We start from the raw sequence: 25,726 nt of genomic DNA, 5'->3' as shown, positions 1-25,726 counted from the left end.
GTGGTAATCCTAGTGCCTTTATCCCTTCCCATCCATCATGCAATTCAACCATACGCTTCAAGAGGCTTTGGGGCAAGTTCTAGCATTTGTCCTTATAAAATATGCAAGTCGAATCCGAGTCTCAACCAAGATGAATAAAGGATGAGATCATGCAAAATCCTCGTCAAGAAAATAAGATGATTCTATACTAAGCACTCAGAAAAGAAATAGCACATATACAGGATCAAAAGCTCACAAGGGTTTAAATCAAGTTTAACCTGTCATAGCATGCATCCATCAATTCTCAAGTGTTACATTAATCCAACCATCAATGTATATAAATCAAGCACAATAATCATCAAAATCTATCAACAATTATTTGAAATCAAGAATCTAACACATGCCTGCAATCCTTTTGTAACCAAAATATAAATCTGAAAGTTCATGCTCATCATAGAGTTGGAAGACTCCTAAGACTCATTGAAAAATAAAACCTAAAACTAGACTCTTTTTTTTTTCTTTAAAATTCTTTTTTCATTTGTTTGATTTTTTTTTAAATTGAAAATAACAAAAAGTTTCAAATTCCTTCCCCCACACTTAAACTAAACATTGTCCTCAATGTTTGATCTAGATATAATCATGCAATGATATAGTTAAGTATAGAAGGAAAGAGGAAAACACAACAAAAACAAACGTAGTTAAGATGAGTCGAGAATGCTCCCTCTTGTAGACCTCCCAATGTTAATGATCTTTGGATATCAACCTCAAGGCTATAAGCCTTGAATTTCTAGGGCAAGCTCTATGCCAAATGCACTCCAAAGATACTCCAATAATGCTCAAAGTCATTAGGAAACATCACTTTTCACAAACTGATTTCAGCTAAAACCTTGCAGCAGTCCTACTTCCGAGGTTCATAGCTCATCCAGTACGAACTGGAATCCAAAGGTTCCACTTGGAGATGAAAGTTCATAGTCAGGGATTTCCATACATATGTGGCACACATTCCAACTCCAAGGGATGTAGGAACTAGAGACCTGCAAAGTTAGCAAAAAATTACAGAAAACTGGCAAAATGCTGATAGAATGACCTTCATCCATTCAAACCTGAATACCGGAAGTTATAGGGGTCACATTCAGAAACCCTTTGGTAGGAATGAAGTAGACATCCGGGGCTTCAAATCCATATAAGGTTTATCTCATTTGGACCCCGGGAAGTATTCCCTGTTTTGCACTTTATGTGGTTCTGATGCCCAGTTTTCTGCTTTTCTGTTCCGACCCTCCTGTACTCAACTGGAAACTGCAGACGCTGTGAAATTTGAAAGTTGGATCTGCCAAAGCCGTTAGAAAATAGACACCTGGGGCTTTTGAACCATATATAGTACGTCTGTTGGTTCCAAAGGAGCTGTGAACGACATCTGTTCAAAGTGGACTGAAATCTGGGCGTCAGAAAAACTGGTTTGATAAAAAGTGACTCCTCTAAATCTTTCTCAACTATGAGACCGCAATTTTCCTCCTTCATTCATTGGGTTGCCTCCCAAGAAGCGCTTGGTTTAACGTCCTCAGCCTGACGGTTCCAAGAATCAATCTTCTTGTGACACTGGTTCATGAAGGGGTACTAACTCCACATTTTGCATCACAAAAGGCTCATAATAGATCTTTAGTCGATGTCCATTTACCTTGAACACTTTGCCGGTTTTTTCACTACGAATCTCAACCGCACCATGAGAGAAAACATTAGTAATAACAAAAGGACCAACCCAACGAGAACGCAACTTACCCGTAAACAATTTAAGGCAAGAATGGAAGAGAAGAACTTTTTGTCCTACAACAAAAGTTTTCCTTGTGATCATTTTGTCATGAAACGCCTTTGTTTTCTCCTTGTATATTCTTGAACTCTCATAGGCATCATTGCGTATTTCCTCAAGCTCATTCAATTGCAGCTTTCTTTGCTCACCAGCAGCTTCCAAGTTCATATTGCATCGCTTCACCGCCCAATATGCCCTATGCTCCAGCTCAACCGGAAGGTGACACGGCTTTCCATAGACCATTCTGAATGGTGACATCCCAATTGGTGTCTTGTAAGCTGTTCTATATGCCCATAATGCATCATCAAGTCTCAAGCTCCAATCCTTCCTACTAGGATTCACGGTCTTTTCCAAAATTTGCCTCGCGGTTAGAAACTTCTACCTGGCCACTTGTTTGAGGATGATAAGGTGTTGAAACCTTATGTGTGATGTTGTATTTCCTCAACAATGCCTCGAATGATCTATTGCAAAAGTGACTCCCTCCATCGCTGATGATAGCTCTTGGTGTTCCAAATCTAGCAAAGATGTTAGATTTAACAAAATCTACAACAACCTTAGAATCATTAGTCCGAGTGGCTTTAGCTTCCACCCATTTGGAAACGTAATCAACAGCTAAGAGAATATAAAGGTTACCATACGAGGACAAAAAAGGTCCCATGAAATCAATGCCCCAAACATCAAAAAGTTCAACAACAAGAATAGGAGTTTGTGGCATTTGGTTTCTAGCACCTAAATTACCTGTTCGTTGACAACGATCGCATGACTTGCAAAACTCAAATGCATTCTTGAACAAGGTAGGCCAATAAAATCCACTCTCAAGTACCTTGAGAGCTGTCCTCTTTGCTCCAAAATGACCACCACATGCATAGGAATGACAAAAAGTAAGAATAGAGAGAAATTCAGAGTTAGGTACGCACCTTCTTATCAATTGATCCGCACAATGTTTCCATAAGTACGGATCATCCCACACATAATACTTGGCAGTCTTAGCAAGCTTGTCCTTTTGAGCCTTTGTCAAATCATCCGGAAACTTCTTGGTTACTTTGTAGTTGACGATATCTGCATACCAAGGCTCCAAAACTTCTAAGTGAAAAAGCTGCTCATCCGGAAAGCTTTCATGCAAAGGCAATAGATCCTCCTCTGCGTTTGAACCATTTACAAGTCGGCTTAGGTGATCTGCTACCACATTCTCACTTCCCTTCTTGTCCTTGATTTCCAAATCAAACTCTTGTAAGAGAAGCATCCACTTAATAAGCCTCGGTTTTGCATCCTTCTTTGTAAGAAGATACTTCAAAGCTGCATGGTCAGAAAACACAATCACTTTAGTACCAATTAAATATGAACGAAATTTCTCTAAAGCGAAAATAACAGCTAAAAGCTCCTTCTCTGTAGTTGAATAATTCAACTGAGCATCATTAAGAGTCTGAGATGCGTAGTAGATAACGTGTGGAAGCTTGTTCACACGTTGGCGCAAAACAGCCCCCACAGCATAATCAGAGGCGTCACACGTTAGCTCAAAGGGTAAATTCCAATCTGGAGGAGTGATGATAGGTGCTGTGGTTAACAACTCCTTGAGTTTCTCAAAAGCTTTCCTGCATTCCTCATCGAACTGAAATGCCACATCCTTTTGTAACAACCTGCATAAGGGTCTTGATATTTTCGAGAAATCCTTGATGAATCGCCTATAGAAACCTGCATGTCCAAGAAAAGAACGAACCTCTCTCACACTTGTGGGAGAGGGTAAGGAACGTACAAGATCTATTTTTGATTTATCAACTTCTATGCCCCTAGCAGAAATAATGTGCCCTAAAACAATACCTTGATCAACCATGAAATGGCATTTTTCCCAATTTAAAACAAGGTTAGTTTCAATGCAACGATTAAGCACAAGAGATAGATTGTCTAAGCATTTATCGAAAGAATCACCATAAACACTAAAATCATCCATGAATACTTCTATGATGTTTTCGACAAAATCTGAAAATATACTTACCATACATCTCTGAAACGTTGCAGGAGCGTTACAGAGTCCAAAAGGCATCCTCCGGTATGCAAAAGTCCCAAAAGGACAAGTAAATGTCGTCTTTTCTTGATCCTCCGGAGCAATAGCAATCTGATTGTAACCTGAATAACCATCAAGAAAGCAATAATGAGAATGACCAGCTAACCTTTTGAGCATCTGATCAATAAAGGGTAGCGGGAAGTGATCCTTGCGAGTTGTTGTGTTTAATTTTCGATAGTCAATGCACACCCGCCACCCAGTTTGCACACGTGTAGGCACTAGCTCGTTGTCTTCATTCTTCACAACTGTGATACCAGATCGTTTAGGAACTACCTATACCGGGCTCACCCACTTGCTATCTGAGATGGGGTAGATCACACCCACATCTAGCAACTTTAATACCTCCTTCTTCACCACCTCCATCATGACAGGATTCAAACGACGTTGAGCTTCTCTTGTTGGTCTTGAGCCTTCCTCAAGAAGTATCCTATGCATGCAAGACGCCGGACTAATGCCTTTTATATCTGCTATGCTCCATCCAATAGCAGTCTTGTACTCCTTGAGCACACGAATCAACTTCTCCAACTCCGTGAGACTTGAGGCAATGATCACGGGTAATGTTTCTTCCTCTCCCAAAAATACATATTTCAAGTGATTCAGTAATGGTTTAAGCTCTAACTTGGGGGCCTGAATCACAGAAGGCAACAACTTTTCAATAGACAAAGGAAGGGAAATAAAATCATTAGAATTACCTCTTGACCGTGGTAGTGACTCAAGTGCAGCCACGGTTTCCTCAATATCTTCCCTCAAATCGATGTCCCTTTTTGGGTTCTTGAATGTTTCAAACTGCAAACTTTGAGAGATGGTGGTTTCCAATGCATCCTCACTTATGACTTCAAAGAATTTCTGAGCTAAATCATCAAGAATGTCAATGGAAAAACAAGAATGCAACTCACTGGGATACCTCATAGCTTCAAAGACGTTGAAACTTATTATATCACCATCGAACTCCATTGTCAAAGTCCCCTCATAGACATCAATCTTGGTTCTTGCAGTTCTCATGAAGGGCCGGCCAAGAAGGATAGGTGTAGATGTAGATGATGGCTCCTCTTCCATCTCCAACACATAAAAGTCTGCTAGAAAGATTAAATCATTTACTTGCACCAAAACATCTTCCAACAAACCTTTGGGATATGCATTAGAACGGTTAGCTAGTTGAATAACAACACCATCTTTTTTTAGTTCACCTAGACCTAGAGTTGCATAAACTAAATAAGGCATGACATTTATAGACGCACCTAAGTCTAACATAGCACGCTCAAACCTGGTGTTACCCATTGTGATGGGAATAGTGAAGCTACCGGGGTCCTTACACTTGGGTGGAAGTTTTCGTTGAAGCACTGCTGAAACATTCTCACTCACCTTTACAGTTTCATTCCCCTTTAATCTCCGCTTGGTAGTGCAAAGTTCTTTTAGAAATTTGGCATATTTTGGGACTTGTTTTATTGCATCTAAGAGCGGTATGTTCACTTGGACTTTTCGGAATGTTTCCAAGATCTCCTTTTCAAGTTCCTCTTTCTTTGATTTAGCAAACCTACGCGGAAAAGGAAGACATGAAGTAATCAAACTTGGAACTACATTACTAACCTTAGAATCTCTTAAACCCGTGGGTTTAAGGGCTGCCTTTGGTGCATTTATGTGATTAGGGGGCTGCCCTAAAGTGTCCAAGCACTCATGGTTGTCCTCCTTTGCTACTGTAGCTTCTCCCTGCTCCTCCTTATTATTCATGGTTCTCTGAACTCTCTTTTGCCCTCTTGGCTGCTCCAAAATTTCTTTTCCACTTCTTAAGGTCACAACACTAGCATTCTCAAACCCCCCTTTTGGATTGATCACAGTCTGACTAGGGAGCTTTCCTTGTTGGTGTTGTTGTCCAATCATGTTTGCTAGTTGACTCACTTGACGCTTAAGATTCTCAATAGACCTATCTGTTTTCTGTTGAAAAGATTGTTGAGAGTTAGCTAAAGAAGCAACTAAATCCTCAAGAGACTTACTTTGAGCTTGTTGTTGAGGAGGAGGTTGATAAGATGTTTGCGGTCTAGCTTGATAGAATCCAGGTGGGCGGGTGTAATTGCTTCCTTGAGGTTGCAAAACATTGTCATTGTTGCTCCACTTAAAATTCGGATGATCACGCCACCCCGCATTATAGGTATTAGAGAATGGATCATATTTCGGCCTTTGCCCTTGAAATCCAACCACATTAGCTTGCTCAAAACCACTTTGCTCCATCAATGATGGACATGTATCAGAAATATGTCCCACCATTGAGCACACACCACATACTTGCTTTGGCGCTATGACAACCTGTTTTACAAGATTAGTAAAGTTAGCTAATTGTAATTCAATATTAGAATTAGTGCTTACCTCTTTGACGCTCTTAAGTGACAGTTCATCTCTCCCTCCAAATTGTCAAGTATTTTCAGCTATGTTCTTTAACAATGCTTTAGCAGTAGCTTGAGTCTTGTCCATGAATGCTCCCCCACTTGCTGCATCAAGCATCACACGATCTGTGCCACACAATCCTTCATAGAAATATTGTATGAGAAGGTGCTCCGATATTTGATGATTAGGACATGCAGCAACCAAGCACATGAATCTCTCATAATATTCTCCAAAGGACTCTCCATGCATTTGCCGGATTGCACATATATCCTTCCTTATGCTTGCAGCCTTTATGGCTGGAAAATATTGCTCAAGGAATGCTTGTTTCACTTGATTCCATGTGGTGAGTGATCCGGAAGGCAAATTGTAAAGCCACTCCTTAGCCTTGCCCTCCAATGTGAATGGGAAGGCCCTTAACATGACATGGTCTTCATGAACAGTTGCTGGCTTCATTCCTGAACATACCATATGTAGCTCCTTAAGATGCAAGTTGGCATCCTCTGTTGAGAAGCCAAGGAACTTAGGCAAATAGTGAATCATGCCAGACTTAAGCTCAAATCCTCCATCCCCATTCGGATTTGGATAGGTGATGCACAATGGTTGTTGTTCTACATTAGGAGTTGCCAACTCCCTCAAAGTACGGTTGGCCATGTCTTCTTGCCTCTCTTCTTCCTCTTCCCTAGAACTCAAGTGTGGTGGGGATGGTGGTGGCAAGGATGTCGTTGCTCGCGTCTCCTTGACTGTTCTTCGAAGCTCTCTAAGTGTACGTTCTAGCTCAGGATCGTACTCAGCAAGATCAAGGCTCTTATTCCTTCGAGTGTGCATGCACAATAAGAGGTATCTACAAAAATAAAAGCAACTAAGTTAGTAATTAAACCAATAAAACAGAAAAATAAAACAAACAAAATAGATTAGCTATTTAGGGAAAAACAATCCCCGGCGACACGGCGCCAAAAATTGGTACGTCTAAAAGATGCACAACTTAAACCTTGCACTCAAATATCATCGTTGGTAATATAGTGATCAAGCAAGGGTCATTACCCGCTGAAGATTGTTCCTAAAATGCTAATCAAATGTCACAAACTACTCTTAACTATGCTACTGAACAGTTAACGAAAATAAATTATTTAACTAACCTAGACTCGATGGAATTTTCTGAAAATTTTATAGGACACTAAAGACACATTTTATAACACCTATACAAAATTTCAAAACAATCGGAGTTAATTTGATATATTAAATAATTCACGTAAAACTGAACACAGAAAGATAACAAAGCAGAAACAGATTTTATAACTTTAAACTATTGATAGAAACAAAGCTAAGGACTCATTCTCCACCACCAAACACACTCAATCATATCAAAGTTCAGTTATGGAATCTTAATTCTCAATTGAATTTACCTGAAGTTAACTCACAAGCTCGAATTAACCCATTACCCTTTCTTAGTTCCTCGTTAAGTGAATACAAGCTCACCACTTAATCTATTTCCGATTATGCAACCTAGACACAAGCTCGCTAAGTTTAACATATCAAAATCATTAAGCAATAAAAGGGTTTGGATAAATCTAGGGTCACAAGTACATTGGTAGTCTTACTAAACCTAGGGTTTGAGTCACATGTAATTCAAGAAAACATTTTGCTACTCAATTGGAATCAACACAAGACATATACGAATCTAGTGTTACTCCTAGCATTAGAACCCTAACCTATTCATTTAGTTGCGCACCTAAACAAACAAGCAAAGATTCATCTTGTAGACACGGTGAAACAAACACTCAATAGATAATATAGAAAACCAAAAACTGAATTGTCATCAATATGAATTGAACATGTTTGGGGCTTTGAAATTGCCCCTAGCTACAAAAGTATTTAGCTAGACATAGTCATGAATTCGCTAAATGCATACATCAAGAGAATTGAAAAGAAAAATAGAGATGAAAGAAGGAGATGATATCACAGCTAGATGATGGCAGAAGATGTCGTTCTCCCCTTTCTCTTGTGTGGCAGACCCTCTACTCAACTGAACGTCTCCCTTCTTTATTGCTTAGGTCAGCAAATTTTCACTTCTTTTCCTTTTAGGATTCAAGTAGCTTCTCCTCTAAGATTTCTAATAATTTTCACCCATAAAAAAAATATGTCATATATCTCTAATAAACAGAGATATTCAGTTAATACTCGTCGGTGGGCTTCTAAAAGGAATTCGGGCCTCAAATCATGGATTTCCGTCAAAGTGTCAGATTCCCAGACTGCCCGACCTTTCTGTACTAAAACGGCCATAACTTCTTGCAGAAAAATGATATTAACGAGCCGTAAAAAGATTCAGAAACTAGACATCCAAGGCTTTCCATCAATATAAAGATCACCCTCTGGATCGTTGTGAGCTGGTCTCAGTAATCCGCCGAAGTTGACTGATCTGCACAGGCAGATTTGCCAATTTTGCCTTTCAATCCCTCTTTTACTTCTTTTCTCCTTCTTTGCTCAAAATACCTATAAAACAAGTAAACAATGTAAATAATGAGAAAATACACTAAACTAACAAATAAAGTATAGAGATTAACGTTATTAATATCGCATAATCATGCTCCTATCACATATTCTCCCGTAATGGACGTTATAACGTTCCGCTACCTTGTCAGTTTGGTAGTTTCCGAAAAACTTGACATGCAGCTTATGGATGTGGTTACACCATATCTCGATGGGGATCTAGATTCAGAGATATATATGAAGGTTCCAGATGGACTTCAATTACCCAAATCAAGTGGCTCTAAACCACGGAGTGCGTTTTTGATAAGATTAAAATGCTCACTATATGGATTAAAACAATCCGGACGGATGTGGTATAACCGTCTAAGTGACTACTTGATTGGGAAGGGATATATTAACAATGAAATATGCCCATGCGTGTTCATTAAGAGAACAAGTTCCGGATTTGCAATCGTAGCAGTCTATGTCGATGACATGAACCTAATTGGAACTCTAGATGAGTTGAAGGAAACTGCTAAATACTTGAAATCCTAATTTGAGATGAAAGATCTTGGAAAAACACGGTTTTGTCTCGGTTTAGAACTCGAGCACCGTAGTGATGGGATTTTGATCCATTAGTCTGCATATACTCAGAAAATTCTAAGGCGTTTTAATGGAGATAAAACAAAGCCTGTGAGTACTCCCATGATTGGCCGTAGTCTTGAGCCCAGAAAAGATCATTTTCCTCCAAAGGATGAGGACGAAGAACCATTAGAGGCCGAAGTGCCCTATTTAAGTGCAATAGGCGCATTATTGTACTTAGCTCAATGCACAAGACCGGACATCTCCTTCGTAGTGAACTTGTTAGCTCGACATAGTTCTACCCCAACACGCTGCCATTGGATTGGTGTAAAGACAATCTTTCGATACTTAAGAAGTACGATTGATATGGGCCTATTTTATCCCTACAGAGAGAAGAGGAATGACGGAAATTTGGGATCGGACCCTAAGAGGCAAATTGCTACCGGCCATGTTGCCGCCGCCATCCATGGTGGCCGGAGTCCACCTACTCCCCTCCATCAAAATGACAATGATGTTTTGATGAATTTTGCTGATGCAGGGTACCTCTCTGACCCTCACAAAGGTCGCTCCCAAACGGGTTATGTCTTTACCATGGGAAACATTGCGATATCTTGGAGGTCTACGAAACAGACCCTTGTTGCTACTTCCTCAAATCATGCAGAGATTATTGCTCTACATGAAGTTGTGCGTGAATGCATATGGCTAAGGTCTGTAATTAGACATATTCAAGGAAGTTGTGGTTTGAAGTCTACCACGGATGGACCTACATGCATTTATGAGGATAATGCAACTTGTATTGAGCAAATGAAGTTAGGTTTCATCAAGGGCGACAACACCAAACATATATCACCTAAGTTCTTTTATAATCAGCAACAACAATCACTTCTAAAGATTGAAGTGAATCAAATCCGATCAGAGGATAATGTAGCAGACTTATTCACTAAGTCATTACCTAAATCCACATTCGAGAAACATGTGAAGAGCATCGAATTGAGAAAGTTATCCGAACTCCCATGATTGTAGCAATCAGGGGGAGATATCGACATCAGGGGGAGTTATGATGCCTACATGTTCGATCTCAAAAAGTGAAGGACGTGTTGTACTTTTTTTCTCCTCCTCGAGCTTGTTTTTGTCCCACATGGTTTTTCACTCGAGCAAGGTTTTTAATGAGGCAACGGATGAAGCGTCACCACCAAGTTTGAGCGGCACAAGGGGGAGTGTTGAAGGAAAATAAGTTTAGTGTGCCTAATCAAACTAGGAGTAGTAATAGGAGAGAATGTTCCAGAATTCCTAGTTCTATTCAGATTAGATTTCCTTGTAACATTAGAACATGTACTTTGTAATCTCTATATATAAGGCTCCTATTCTCAATAATGAAACACAATTCTCCCTACAATTCTCTCTTCAATCTCTCTTGAATTCTCTTTTACTTAAACAATATTAGCTATCCGTTAGGAATTTCTGCTCTTTACTGTCTAAAAAATTCAAAAGGTTAAAATAGGAAACACGGGGCACTCATAGGTGGAGTTTCTATTGCATTCAAAAGAAAAACTACAGGTCAAGTGGACAGACTTGTTGAATGAATTTCCCAAAGTCTCTTCAAAACTATTCAGAGAACTTACAGAATCAACCTCTTGCTTCAAAATTGATCTTCTCCTGGTGTAGATTCCTCCATCTGTGCAGCTTTATTAGATCGAGCACAAAGAATACAAGCTGATGCTCTGGAGACTCCTTTGCGTCTCCTCCTCCTCCATATATTCTTGCTCTTTTTGCTTCCATTAGAGGCCACGTCATCACAAAGAACACAAGCTGAAGATCTCCTAGAATGGAAGAACAGCTTTACTTCTTCACCATCTTCTCTGAATTCATGGTCACTCACAAACCTAAACAACCTTCCTGGATTTGTCTGGAAATCTTTTGACTGGCCAAATACCAAAATTGGTAGTTACCAACCTGGTCAAGCTTGAATCTCTCAATCTCACTGATAACCGATTCCAAGGGCCATTCCCATATAACTTTCCCAACATAAAGCACCTTTATTTGGAATCGAACAACTTTAGTGGTCCAATTCCTGAAGATATTGGTTTGATATCTGGTCTTCAATTTATTAGCCTTTATAACAATTCCTTTGAAGGCAAAATCCCATCCTCTGTAGGCCAACTCAGGGAGCTTCAGCACCTAGACCTTGGATGGAATTCCTTGAACTCAATCCCTTCTGAGCTTGGTCTTTGTACCAACCTAACTTATTTGTCCTTGAATTCGAATCAACTCAGTAGGAAAATTCCAGCAGAAATTGGCCTGTTGACAAAACTTGATCTCCTCCGGCTGGGCGGAAACAATTTCTCTGGATCAATTCCCTCAGAGATAGGAAACTTGAAAGTTTTGAAATATTTATATCTTTGGGGAAACCAGCTCTCAAGGCCGATTCCTATGAAAGTTTGGAACCTCACAAATCTTCAGATCCTTAATATAGGAGACAATAGCTTCAAGGGGAATATTCCAGCAGAAATTGGCCTATTGACAAAACTTGATATCCTCTTGCTGTACGAAAACAATTTCTTTGGATCAATTCCCTCAGAGATAGGAAACTTGCAAGTTTTGAGAGAGTTGGACCTTGCGCAAAACCAGTTCTCAGGGTCGATTCCTAGGAAATTCTGGAACCTCACAAATCTTCAAAACATGGACCCTTACAACAATAACCTCTCCGGCCCAATCCCCCCAGAGATTGGAAACATGAATTCAAGTCAGCGTAAACCAACTTGAAGGGGAGTTGCCAAAACTATTTCTCACCGCAGAAACCTAGAGGGGTTTCCGTTTTCACTAATAGATTTTGGGGGACCATTCCCAGTGATTTCGGGAAGTATAGTCCAAACTTGACACTTATTCAGTTGGCATGGAACACCCTCTCTGGAGAATTGCCGCCTGAGTTGTGTAGTGGATTTGCTTTGGAAAAGTTGATAGTGAACTCGAACAACTTCACAGGGCCATTGCCTGAGTGCTTGAGAAATTGTTCTGCATTAACACATGTCAAGCTTGAAGTAAACCAATTCACCGGAAACATTACCAATGCATTTGGTATTCATCCCCGTCTTGTATTAATTCATCTTAGTCATAACAAGTTCGTTGGTCAACTCTCGCCACAATGGGGAGAGTGCAAAAACATCACGGATAAGCAAATGGACGGAAATAGAATTTCTGGTCAAATCCCACCTGAGCTTGGCCAGTTGCCACAGTTGCAGTATCTAACTCTAAGCTCTAATGAATTCAATGGGGAATTTCCAATTGCCATTGGGAATCTAAGTTTGTTGTTCAATCTCAGTCTCAGCAGGAACTACTTGACAGGAGTTATCCCTCGGTTTCTTGGCAAATTGACAAAGCTTGAGTTTCTTGATTTGTCTGATAATAATTTTACAGGGGTATTACCAGTCGACCCTGGAACGTTTGAGAGGTTAACAAGCTTGAACATAAGCCACAACAAATTATCAGGTGGAATACCAGAGAAGATTGGTAATCTGCACCTGCAGTACTTGTTGGACCTAAGCAGCAATACATTCTCGGGATCGCTGCCATTAAACCTTGCCAAGCTTATAATGCTGGAGATTCTTAATGTCTCGCATAACCAACTCTCCGGGAATATCCCATTAACATTTTCCAGAATGGTTAGTCATGTCGGCATTGATTTTTCTTACAACAACTTGACAGGTCCGATTCCAACTGGTTTGTGTGGTGAAACAGAGGGACTAACTCCATGCACTTCGGGTCTCAGAAACTCCAACAAGAAAATTCTTGTTGGCGTCCTTGTTCCCATTTGTGGTTTATTGCTTCTGGTGACCATATCTGCTGTAATCCTTAAGTTCTGCAAGAAATCAAAGCCTGGAGAAATCGATCTTCCTAAGATGTCTAAAAGTTTTGATTCAAGTATTTGGGGAAGACATGGTAAACTTACATTTTCTGAAATCATCACTGCCACCGAGAACTTTGATGAAAAGTACCTCATTGGAAGATGAGGTTTTGGAAGTGTCTACAAGGCTGGGTTGGACAGAGGCAGAGTCGTTGCAGTTAAGAAACTGAATATGTCAGTAGATTCTGGTGACGACATTCCAGAATTGAATCGCAAGAGTTTTGAGAATGAGAATAGAACCTTGACAGAAGTGAGGCACAGAAATGTAATAAAACTTTATGGTTTCTATTCCTGGAAGGGGTGCTTGTACTTGGTGTATGAATATGCAGAGAGAGGCAGTTTGAAAATGGTATTGTATGGAGTGGAGGGCAAAGCAGATGTACTTGGCTGGGGCACAAGGGTGAAAATTGTGCAAGGAATAGCTCATGCTATTTCTCACTTGCATAATGACTGCTCTCACCAAATCGTTCACCCTGACATAACTTTGAGCAACATATTACTAGATCGGGATTTTGTGCCACGCCTATCAGACTTTGGAATAGCAAGACTATTGAGCTCAGATTCCTCAAACTGAACTGCTGTAGCGGGGTCTTATGGCTACATGGCTCCAGGTATCAGTCATTCAATAATCTTATAACTTTGTATTTCATTTATAAAGATGTTTACACTCGCCCATTAGCATTAATGTTTTATATATGTATGTGATGGGAAAATGTTGTTTGATTTTGTTATTTTAATGTGCATGTAGAGCTCGCATTCACAATGCAAGTGACATATAAGTGTGATGTATACAGCTTTGGAGTGGTGGCATTAGAAATCATGATGGGATGGCATCCAAGGGAGCTACTGACTTATCTATTGGAAAATGGAGATATGCTTTTGAAGGATTTGCTAGACCAACGACTTCCGTCTCCTTCAGGTCAATTAGCAGGGCAAGTGGTTTCCATGGTGACATTGGCCTTGGCCTGCACTAGCACTAATCCGGAATCACGACCCACCACGTATTATGTGGCAAAAGAACTATCGTTGACCAGGACCTGGATTTGCCTCTCTGAGCCGTTAGCCACGATAACCATCAATAAGTTGGCAAGTTTTCATAACTAGAAGTGGCTGAAATAAAAAAGGGGTTTAACAACTAAATCCCTTCTCCAAAATTGAAACAGTCTTGCATTTCCTTTAGTTTCCTGCTATTTGGTGAATAAATCTATTATTCTAATGCCAGAGATGTAAGGTAAAATAAGGAGTATTTCTGTTGATGTAAAACTTAAATAGGACAAATTTCACAAATGGTCACTCAACTATGACTCATTCGACACTTTGGTCACTCAAGTTTCAAATATATCACTTTGATCACTCAACTATTACATTGTTAATCACTTTAGTCACGTAAGGAGTATTTTTTTTTAATGAAAAAATTAACAAAGTGACTAAAGTGATTGACAGTGTAATAGTTGAGTGATCAAAGTGATATATTTGAAACTAGAGTAACCAAAGTGTCGAATGAGTCATCGTTGAGTGACCCAAGTGTCTTTTCTAGAGATAGGGCACTAGACTAACTTTTCAATCATATTTTAACATCTTAACCGTTCAGATTTTAGGTCTAAATGTGTAGATCACTTCTGCAAATTTTCAGACAAATTGATTATCATTAAGGCATTCAAAATGACGACTTAAGATTATAAGTATGAACGGTTCAAGTTTGACAGATTTGGTTCGTTCATTGATTTATTCTAGTTTGATACCTTAACGATCACCGATTTGGCTGAAAATTTTCAAAAATGATATACACATTAAAACCTGAAAACTGAACGGTTGAGATGTCGAAATGTGATCGAAAAGTTGGTATAATACCATATCCCTATAAAATACCAAAAAATGGATCAAAGGGCCCTCTATATGTGTGTGTGTTAAGAGAAATAATTAAGAATAATTGTTCTGTTCTGTTTTCCGAACAATAATGACAATATGCATGGTTATAGTCATTTGGATAATTGCAAATTAAACTAATTGAGTAATTGCAATGAAAAAAGGCAAGGGTTGAACTTTGACCTGACCATATAAAGCTTGATTAAGGTCGTTCATGGCGGCCGGACCTGTCTGTTCATTTTGTGGTGAAGGTGAAACCGTGAAAGCTAGGGCTTGGTCTTTCTTTCCTATATGCTTAATTAAGATCTAACCTAGTCACAAACATGCACGCATGGTCTAAGGTTATAACGTCCAGAAGTTAACAATTTTCTTATTCAGGAAAGTTACAACAACAGAATTGACCTATATAATTATTGGCGACTAACAAGTATGCTACAAACTTAGTCGACCAGATTAAGTGTACTAGCTAGGAGGATGATTCCTCACGCTTATATTATCGATTGTTAATGAAGAGTACAACGAGAGATACAGATCATAAAGCGTGGATATTAGAGCAACGAGGTATGTTTGTTTGATGGATTCAGGCTATGTTTGGTATGGCTGAACTTTCTGAAAAAAAACTGGTTTCTGCTTATTTTTGAGAATAAGTGGCTGAAAAGCAAAGTAGCCGAGTGTTTGGTAAACTGGCTTTTTATAAAAGCTGCTAGTGGCAAAGTATTTGGTAAACTTAAACTGGCTTGTGTTTTTTATTTGTGGAATGACCAAATTAGACATGAAAGATTATTTTGTCTTGATTGTTTGGTAATACAATGTTGTTCAAATGCTTTTGTTATTATTTTTAATCTTCATTATGTCCTTATTAATTTTTGTTAACTATCAATTTTTATAAATCATGGTGACCATATGATTAATATTGGACAATTTTAAAAATAATTTATACAAATATATTAGTAATATTAATAACAATTGATTTCTGATTCGCATCAAGTAACCACAAAAAATATCATAACATATTCAAATGTTCACGTTATTATGCGCATTCATCAAATTTTGAGTAATGTTATTTCTTATTGTTTCCATTTCTTGTGCACCATGACCATGATATTCTTCTTCTACATCATCATCCATTTCTTGCTCACTCCACTGCATTATGTCGTCATGGTCATCTGCACTAGTTTCATCACTATGAACGGGTTCTTCGTCTTCCTTTAGTACGGGACTAAGCAAGGAAGGAGACCCTGGATACCTTGAGGACTGCAGCATAAAAGAGTAAATATCTGAGCAACCAATACTACAAACATAAATTTGCTAGCAGAATTCCAATTGTCAAATCTGGTAAACAATTGTCCAATGATGCAACATAAAATCAGTTGAAGCATCAAGCAACATATAAATGGTTCAATGGAATCCGTAGTGATTTGTAGAGATTGAATCCTCTGTTAAGTGAGGATCATTTGAGCAGATAAAAATAGACCATCAGAATGTTATGATGCATCCCAACACATCCGCCAACATAAGAACTCAAGATACTGGATGAATGCACTATTGTAATTGGTACCATGGCAATAGAAGATCCCATATATTAGAGACTAGTATCAGTGTTTCATGCTCCAATCCCTTCATGAATGAAAAAAATACAACATGACAAAGGTGGTGTGAGATGTGATAAATATGTTCAGAATCATTTAGATCCTGAAGAACACTAACCCAAGCAATTAGTTAGTATTGCCACAGGTGACCACATCTTGCCGTAAGTTAGACCATTCAGATGTTTTTTGCCATTGGACTCAACAGCACAAGGTGTCAGGACTCAGGAGTCAAGACACTATATTGGTGAAAATAAGGTGAGATAACAGGAATCACTAGTATAGTTGGATGGTGGGCCACTTAACTGCATCATGGAAGAGCTATGAACTTAAACTGCATAATGATGCAACTAAGGGAACACTACTCTTTGTAGCACACTAATGACATGGCAAGTTGTAAGTGTCTCTAATAATGTGAAGACAAAGTAAACAGCTTGTTGGATCTAGTAGTTACTGTTTTACCAATACTTTTTGTTCATGCTATTCTCACCTAAGCAAAAGAGAACTAAAGAGACCGCGTTTGCATTCTAATTCCTAGATGAATGAGGAAAACTGTTTTTACCGAAACTAAGAGGAAACTGAAGACTAACAAGAAGCCTAAAACCATTGCTTGTTTCAAACTTCATTTTGTTTTTATTTCATTCATCCTGCGGGGAACAAAGCTAATATACACTGAAATCATTCCCTATTCCTTGTTTCGAAATAAAATGGAGTCTTATGAACTTTGCATTGTTCTAGGCTCTACACTCATTCACAAGTTTTCATATACAATCTGATAACTATAACCTGTAGTCTACAATGCGGAAACAAAATGTAGTGCACTCTATCTATGCTACAGAAACTAAACCCCTGTATCCCTGTGAATTCTTTCACATCTGGGTTATCAAATTCAAGTGAAATTCAATTCCATAAAACAAAAACCATATCACTGCATTACATTAAACAAACCCAAGAAACAATTGAAACTAAAAACAGAGCAGAGGAATAAAGCAACTACCTGAGGAGAATTAAACTCTATGAAACAATGACCCAAGGTTTCTTGGCTGCTGGGGTTCACAGGCATCGAAAACCCATCTTCTTTAACAACACCAACTTCACTAAACACACACTCGAATTTCGCTTTCGAGTTCCTGGGCCATCTCTGCCTCCACAATGGGAAGGTTATTAACCACCCATTTTTATTAGGATTTGGGTTTTGGGTTTTGGTTCTGGTTGAGGAGTCGATAAACAATGATTCGGTAGGAAAAAAAGGTACATACCTTCAGATGTGCATTGTGCCGCTTGCCCTCCCTCCAGCATCGAATAGTGCCATCATTCAATAACTTAAACCGGGACTTGTAAGACCTGATCAAGAACTTTCAAAACCAATTACCATACGAAACTATTACCCAACAGCGTATGGACGGAGGACCTCAGAACCAGAAAGTCCCAGCAAAGAGAAGCAAACAACGTAAAACCAGAAAACTGCACTTGATGCAAATAGAGAACTGCAGAAAAAGCACCCTAACGGCCAAAAACTTGGAAGAAAGCTGCCTTCCAGTGAAGCAAACACAAACACAAACACAAGGTCATATATTCAAGACTGCAGGCCAGATAAACACAAACACAGGCACAAAGACAAACACAAAGACAAAGAGGGTCCTAAATGCTGATAACAAATTACAACTTTTCTCAAATACGTACTCTTAACCTGAAACTCTTGGCAGTTATAGATTGCAGACTCAAGAAGGATCTTAATGGAGTACGGTAGCTTATCTGCATCACAAACATCAATACAACCAGAGTCAATACATCATCACAAAAATTCACACTCGAAACTCAAAACAGTAAAACAATGCACCGCTCACAAGAGAATCACAAAGCCATTAATACAACCATTTCCAGTATTCCATTACTCTTGAATCAAAAGAAACAAGAAGATTCCAACACAGAATCATCGATCCAAAACAACTTGGCATATCAAACCACCACAAATCATACATATGCAATTTCATTTCCTAATGTTCACTGTCGGTCACCAGACGCAAAACACAATCACAAGTAAATTGGAGCTAAAAATTTACCGACCCTAGGACCATTGAGAGCTGGCAAGCTGTAGTACTCCGAACTCGCCGCCGTCCGGCTTCTCAAGCGATTTCAATATACTCTTGAACGGTTTCTCCGCCGCTGCGATCAATCAAACCTGTCACAAATGAACCAAAAAAAACAAAAATTCACAATCAGAAAAAATAGACTGAGACGATCGAGTTCGTAGTTCACAGTACCCATAGCGAAATCGATCGGAGAAATAGAGAAGCTGATCTGATCGGAGTGGTTAGGGCTCTGATATGATCGGAATCGGAGTGAGTGATTTGATGTCACTTCAGTTCTCTCTTCATAATCGGAGTGAGCAACAGAGAACTGTTTTGTGTCTGCGTGAAGAGACTCCGGTGTAATATGATATCTTCCTGGAGGGCAATTGCTGGTATTAGAGAAGTATCATTAATCTACAGTAGATAGCGCTGCAGCTTCTGCTTGCTTCTAAAAGCAGGTCTCTCCCCCTGACTTGGGCTTTTCCCTTAAAAAAGCCGCCGCTTCTATTCTATAGCCGCCGGTTAGGAATTTCTGCTCTTACGCTAAAAAATTCAAAAAGTTAAAACATGAAACACGAGGCACTCACTCATAGATATTATATTATATAGGTGGAGTTTGTATTGCATTCAAAAGAAAAACTACAGGTCAAGTGAACTGACTTGCTGAATGAATTTCCCAAGTCGTTTCGTGTCTCTTCAAAACTATTCAGAGAACTTACAGAATCAACCTCTTACTTCAAATTGATCATCTCCTGGTGTAGATTCCTCCTTCTGTGCAGCTTTATTGGATGATCATGAAAGCAGTTCAGGAGACTCCTCTGCGTCTCCTCCTCCTTCATATATTCTTGCTCTTTTTGCTTCAATTGGAGGCCACGTCATCACAAAGAACACAAGCTGAAGCTCTCCTAGAATGGAAGAACAGCTCTACTTCTTCACCATCTTCTCTGAATTCATGGTCGCTCACAAACCTAAACAACCTGTGCAACTGGACTGCCATTGTCTGCGACCGCAATACCGAAACAGTTTCTGAAATTCACCTTGCAAACTTCAACATCACTGCAGCACTTACACAGTTCAACTTCAACAAGTTTCTCAGTCTCACCCATTTCAACCTCAATGGCAACAATTTCTCAGGGCCTATACCATCTGCCATTGGCAACCTCACCAAGCTCACCACCTTGGACTTGGGAAACAATATCTTGCAAGGAGAAGTGCCTGCGGAAATGGGCAAGTTAACGGAGCTTCAGTTTCTAAGTCTCAACAACAACTATCTCAATGGTACCATTCCCTATCAGCTGGACAATCTCAAAAAGGTACAATATTTGCTTCTTGGAGGTAACCACTTAGACACTCCTGACTGGTCTAAATTTTCAGGCTTTCCTTTGTTGAGGTACCTTGATCTTTATGGAAACAATTTAGATTCAGAGTTCCCAGAATTTATATCTGAATGTAGGAGCCTGATCTTCCTGGATTTGTCTGGAAATCTTTTGACTGGCCAAATACCAAAATTGGCAGTTACCAACCTGGTCAAGCTTGAATCTCTCAATCTCACCGATAACCGATTCCAAGGGCCATTCCCATACAACTTTCCCAACATTAAGCACCTTTATTTGGAATCGAACAACTTTAGTGGTCCAATTCCTGAAGATATTGGTTTGATATCTGGTCTTCAATTTATTAGCCTCTATTACAATTTCCTTGAGGGCAAAATCCCATCCTCTGTAGGCCAACTCAGGGAGCTTCAGCACCTAGACCTTGGATGGAATTCCTTGAACTCTTCAATCCCTTCTGAGCTTGGTCTTTGTACCAACCTAACTTATTTGTCCTTGGCTATGAATAAACTCAGTGGGAAAATTCCAGCAGAAATTGGCCTGTTGACAAAACTTGATATCCTCTGGCTGTACGAAAACAATTTCTCTGGATCAATTCCCTCAGAGATAGGAAACTTGAAAGTTTTGAGAGAATTGAACCTTTGGGGAAACCAGCTCTCAGGGCCGATTCCTATGAAATTCTGGAACCTCACAAATCTTCAGAAGCTTTTTATGGACGGCAATAGCTTCAATGGGAATATTCCACCAAAAGTTGGCCTGTTGACAAAACTTTATATCCTCTCGCTGAGCAAAAACAATTTCTCTGGCCCAATTCCCTTGGCGATGGCAAACTTGAAAGATCTGATGAGTTTGAATCTTTTGGGAAACTACCTGTCAGGGTCAATTCCCACAACATTTGGGAACCTCACAAATCTTCAATACATGGACCTTGCCCAAAACAACCTCTCCGGCCCAATCCCCCAGAGATTGGAAACATGAGTTCCATGGTTAAGTTTAATGTCGGCACAAACCAACTTGAAGGGGAGCTGCCGAAAACTATTTCTCACCTCAGAAAACTAGAGTGGTTTGCCGTTTACACTAATAGGTTTTCGGGGACCATTCCTAGTGATTTCGGGAAGTATAGTCCTAACTTGAGATTTTTTGGTTTCGCATGGAACAGCTTCTCGGGAGAACTGCCGCCTGGGTTGTGTAGTGGATTTTCTTTGGAACAATTCTTAGTGCAGTTTAACGACTTCACAGGGCCATTACCTGATTGCTTGAGAAAATGTTCTGCATTATCTAGAGTCAGACTTGAGGAGAATCAATTCACAGGAAACATTAGCAATGCATTTGGTGTTCATCCCAGTCTTGCAATAATTTATCTTAGTAACAACAAGTTTGTTGGTCAATTGTCGCCACAGTGGGGAGAATGCAAGAACATCACTGATATGCGGATGGAGGGAAATAGAATTTCTGGTCAAATCCCACCGGAACTTGGCCAGTTGACAAAGTTGCAGTATCTAACTCTAAGCTCTAATGAATTCAGTGGGGAGTTTCCAGTTTCCATTGGGAATCTAAGCTTGTTGTTCACTCTTAATCTCAGCAGGAACCACTTGACGGGAACTATTCCTCATGTTCTAGGCAAATTGACTAAACTCGAGCTACTTGATTTGTCTGATAATAATTTTACAGGGGTATTACCAGTCGACCCTGGAATGTTTGAGAGCTTAACAAGCTTGAACATAAGCCGCAACAAATTATCAGGTGGAATACCTGAGGAGATTGGTAATCTACACCTGCGGTACTTGTTGGACCTAAGCAGCAATTCATTCTCGGGATCACTACCATTAAACCTTGCCAAGCTTATAATGCTGGAGATTCTTAATGTCTCGCATAACCAACTCTCTGGAAAAATCCCATCAACCTATTCCAGAATGGTTAGTCTTCTGGGCATTGATTTTCTTACAACAACTTGACAGGTCCAATCCCAACCGGTGGCATTTTCCAAAAGAAGCATCCGAACAATGCTTTCATTGGAAATAGTGGTTTGTGTGGCGAAACAGAGGAAATAACTCCATGCATTTCGGGTCCCAAAAAGTCCAACAAGAAAATTCTTGTTGGCATCCTTGCTCCCATTTGTGGTTTATTGCTGACGGTGACCATATCTGCTGTAATCCTCAAGTTCTGCAAGAAATCAAAGCTTGGAGAACTCGATCACCCTAAGGTGTCTAAAAGTTTTGATTCAATTATTTGGGAAAGACATGGTAAACTTACATTTTCTGAAATCATCACTGCCACCGAGAACTTTGATGAAAAGTACCTCATTGGAAGAGGAGGTTTTGGAAGTGTCTACAAGGCTGTGTTGGACAGAGGCAGAGTCGTTGCAGTTAAGAAATTGAATATGTCAGTAGATTCTAGTCACGACATTACAGAATTGAATCGCAAAAGTTTTGAGAATGAGATAAGAACCTTGACAGAAGTGATGCATAGAAATGTAATAAAACTTTATGGTTTCTGTTCCTGGAAGGGGTGCTTGTACTTGGTGTATGAATATGCAGAGAGAGGCAGTTTGAAAATGGTATTGTATGGAGTGGAGGGCGAATCAGATGTACTTGGCTGGGGCACAAGGGTGAAAATTGTGCAAGGAATAGCACATGCTATTTCTCACTTGCATAATGACTGCTCTCACCAAATCGTTCACCGCGACATAACTTTGAGCAACATATTATTAAATGGGGATTTCGTGCCATGGCTATCAGACTTTGGAACAGCAAGACTATTGAACTCAGATTCCTCAAAGTGGACTGCTATGGCGGGGTCTTATGGCTACATGGCTCCAGGTATCACTCATTCAATAAACTTATAAACTTGTTTTTCATTTATACAGATGTTTATACTCGCCTATTAGCATGTATTATTGTTTTCTATATGTATATGATGGGAAAATGTTGGTTGATTTTGTTATTCGAATGAGCACGCAGAGCTCGCATTCACAATGCAAGTGACGGATAAGTGTGATGTATATAGCTTTGGAGTGGTGGCATTAGAAATCATGATGGGAAGGCATCCAGGAGAGCTACTGAATTCTCTGTCGGAAAATGGAGATATGCTTTTGAAGGATCTGCTAGACCAACGACTTCGGTGTCCTTCAAGTCAATTAGCAGTGCGAGTGGTTTCCTTGATAACAATGGCCTTGGCCTGCACCAGCAATAATCCGGATTCACGACCCACCATGCATTATGTGGCAAAAGAACTATCATCCACTAGGACCCGGACTAGCCTCTCTGAGCCGTTAGGCACAATAACTATCAATGAGTTGGCGAAGTTTTCATAACTAGAAGTGGCTGAAATAAACAGGGGGTTTAACAAGTAACAACTAAATCCCTTCTCCAGAATTGAAAGAGTTGCATTTCCTCTAGTTTCTAGTTATTTGGTGAATAAATGTATTATTATCGTGCCAGCAATTTAAGGTATAATAAGTAGTATTTCTGCTGATGTAAAACTCAAATAACTGGTACAGTTGTACTATAACCGAAGTAAGTTCTGCTCATCATGTCATGTGGTATAAATTACAATTACAATTTCTTGTGGGTTGCTTTCATTTTTGTTCTAGATTCCCTCTTGACCTTTTCGGGATCACAGTGTAAGGTAGCAAGATATAGTCTTTCTGTTGGTATACAACTAAAGCAATTGTTCGTTCTACACTACAACTATAAGTTAGTTTGGAGACCCATCATCCCATGAAAATATAGTTAGGGTGTACAATTTAACTATAGATTATAAGTTGGTTATGGTTAAGGGCGAGTTTGGCCCCGAGGTGATTAATTTAAAATCGGCTTTAGCTGTGCTGTGAGAATAATCAGCTGTGAAATTAAGTAGCTGGGTGTTTGGTAAACTGTGCTTTTAAAAGTGCTGTGAGTACAAAGCAGTGTTTAAGTGTTTGGTAAACTTTAGTATAAAGTGTTGTGAGTTTAGAAATAATCAAAAAGGACATTATGTTAAAATGATGTTACTATATATTGTGACTTTCCGAAGTTCTGGGGTTTTGAAAATTTATTTAGGAAATAGAAATCAGTGGCGTGATCTGAGCCGTCAATTTCCTCCACCATCCAATCTGGTCCGTTGATTTGGCTTTAAAAAGGAAAGGAATTGGCCTAGAAAGCTCGAGAGAGAGAAGGAGCTTGGAGTCAGAAGGCCACCGACCTGGAAGAGAAGCCTGACCGGAACTTTCACCTCCGGCCACCCCACGACGGCGCACGGGCACCATCCTCTTCGTCTCATCGTACCCGTCACGTATGTGGCCGTTGATTGTCCATGCACCGGACGATGAAGAAGAATCGAAGTGAGAAGATCCAACTGCTCCGGCGAGTTTCAGCGAATTCTGGTGACTCCGACCACCGATTGGCTTGCATGTGGTATGAAACCTCATCTTCTCGTCATGGTCTACATGCCTGTGTGATTATTTTCTGAATTCGATTAGTTCTGATGATTTTCGTTTTTGGGAATTCTCAGCTTCGTCGCGGTTCCTCGACGCCGGCGACTTTTCCAGCTCTTCTCGGCTTACTCCTAGCTTCGTTGCATCTGTAGAAGAAAGCTGACCACGTTTGGAGTTGGAAGTCATGAACTTGCTGGATTGTAGGCATCAAATCCTCAGTCCATCTTCAAACCAATTTTGGCAGTGTTGGATATAGATGAGGGCAATATAGGTACACATCTCAACTTCTGAATCTCTTAATCTAGAAGCTCACTTTTGCAACTTGTGGATTATAGCATTGGGAAGTGGGAGATTGGATTATAATCACCAACCTCTTGTTTTACCAAACACCCATCCAACTTAAATTATGGAATAAGCAGCTTAAGCTGCTCTAACCTCAGGGCGAAACTGGGCCTAAGTCTCGAGAGAAGCTGATTAAACTTCATCTTGTTTAAGTAAATAGATTCGAGAGAGAATGTAGAGAGAATTGTAATCATATTATTGAGAATAGGAGCCCTATATATAGGAATTACAAAGTACTAGTTCTAATGTTACAAGGAATACCAATCCGTGTAGGATTGAGAAATCTAGAACCTTCTCTCCTATTGCTACTCCTAGTTTGATAAGGCACACTAAATCGATATTCCTTCAACACTCCCCTTGTGCCGTTCAAACTTGATGGTGACGCTTTATCCGTTGCCTCGATAAAACCTTGCCAAGTAATAAAAACCCTGTGGGACAAAAATAATCTTGTCGAGGGACAAAAGAGCACAACACGTCCTTCACTCTTTGAGATCGAACATGTAGAATCATAACTCCCCCTGATGTCGATATCTCCCATGATTGCTACAATCGTGGAGTTCGGATAACTTTCTTAATCCGATGCTCTTCACATGTTTCTCGAAGGTGGATTTAGGTAACGACTTAGTGAATAAGTCCGCTACATTATCCTCTGATCGGATTTGATTCACTTCAATCTTTAGAAGTGATTTGTTGGTGATTATAAAAGAACTTAGGCGATATATTCTTGGTGTTGTCGCCCTTGATGAAACCTAACTTCATTTGTTCAATACAAGCTGCATTATCCTCATAAATGCATGTAGGTTCATCTTGGGTAGACTTCAAACCACAACTTCCTTGAATATGTCTAATTACAGACCTTAGCCATATACATTCACGAACGGCTTCATGTAGAGCAATAATCTCTGCATGATTCGAGAAGTAGCAACAAAGGTCTGTTTCGTA

The 25,726-nt window shown here is 39.7% G+C and overlaps 1 protein-coding gene, 1 long non-coding RNA gene and 2 pseudogenes across 2 annotated transcripts; 2 read left to right on the top strand and 2 right to left on the bottom strand.

The window, feature by feature from the left end:
* Positions 1–890: 890 nt before the first annotated feature.
* Positions 891–2,026, bottom strand: LOC112181252. Its single transcript, XM_024319678.1, has 2 exons — positions 1,655–2,026; positions 891–1,013 (listed from the first exon to the last, which is right to left on the bottom strand). Exons 1-2 carry the CDS (start codon positions 2,024–2,026, stop codon positions 891–893), a joined length of 495 nt encoding a protein of 164 aa, XP_024175446.1.
* Positions 2,027–11,162: 9,136 nt separating this feature from the next.
* Positions 11,163–14,277, top strand: LOC112181249 (annotated as a pseudogene).
* Positions 14,278–16,251: 1,974 nt separating this feature from the next.
* Positions 16,252–19,244, bottom strand: LOC112181245. The gene is made up of 6 exons (XR_002928735.2): positions 18,890–19,244; positions 18,693–18,791; positions 18,309–18,380; positions 17,885–17,969; positions 17,623–17,766; positions 16,252–16,293 (listed from the first exon to the last, which is right to left on the bottom strand). It is a non-coding gene; the product is annotated as an uncharacterized LOC112181245 (long non-coding RNA).
* Positions 19,245–19,422: 178 nt separating this feature from the next.
* Positions 19,423–23,560, top strand: LOC112181250 (annotated as a pseudogene).
* The last annotated feature ends 2,166 nt before the right edge of the window (positions 23,561–25,726 follow it).

The sequence above is a fragment of the Rosa chinensis genome, unplaced genomic scaffold (assembly GCF_002994745.2).
Source record: "Rosa chinensis cultivar Old Blush unplaced genomic scaffold, RchiOBHm-V2 RchiOBHmChr0c16, whole genome shotgun sequence".
In the NCBI taxonomy this organism is placed as follows: Eukaryota; Viridiplantae; Streptophyta; class Magnoliopsida; order Rosales; family Rosaceae; genus Rosa; species Rosa chinensis.
This window is presented reverse-complemented; position numbering and strand designations above follow the sequence as displayed.

Coding starts and splice junctions, on each gene's coding strand:
- LOC112181252 (XM_024319678.1), bottom strand. CDS start 2,026: ATGGTCTATGGAAAGCCGTGTCACCTTCCGGTTGAGCTGGAGCATAGG. Junction 1,014..1,654: donor AAACCGGCAAAGTGTTCAAG/GTAAATGGACAT, acceptor CTAACTTTGCAG/GTCTCTAGTTCCTACATCCC.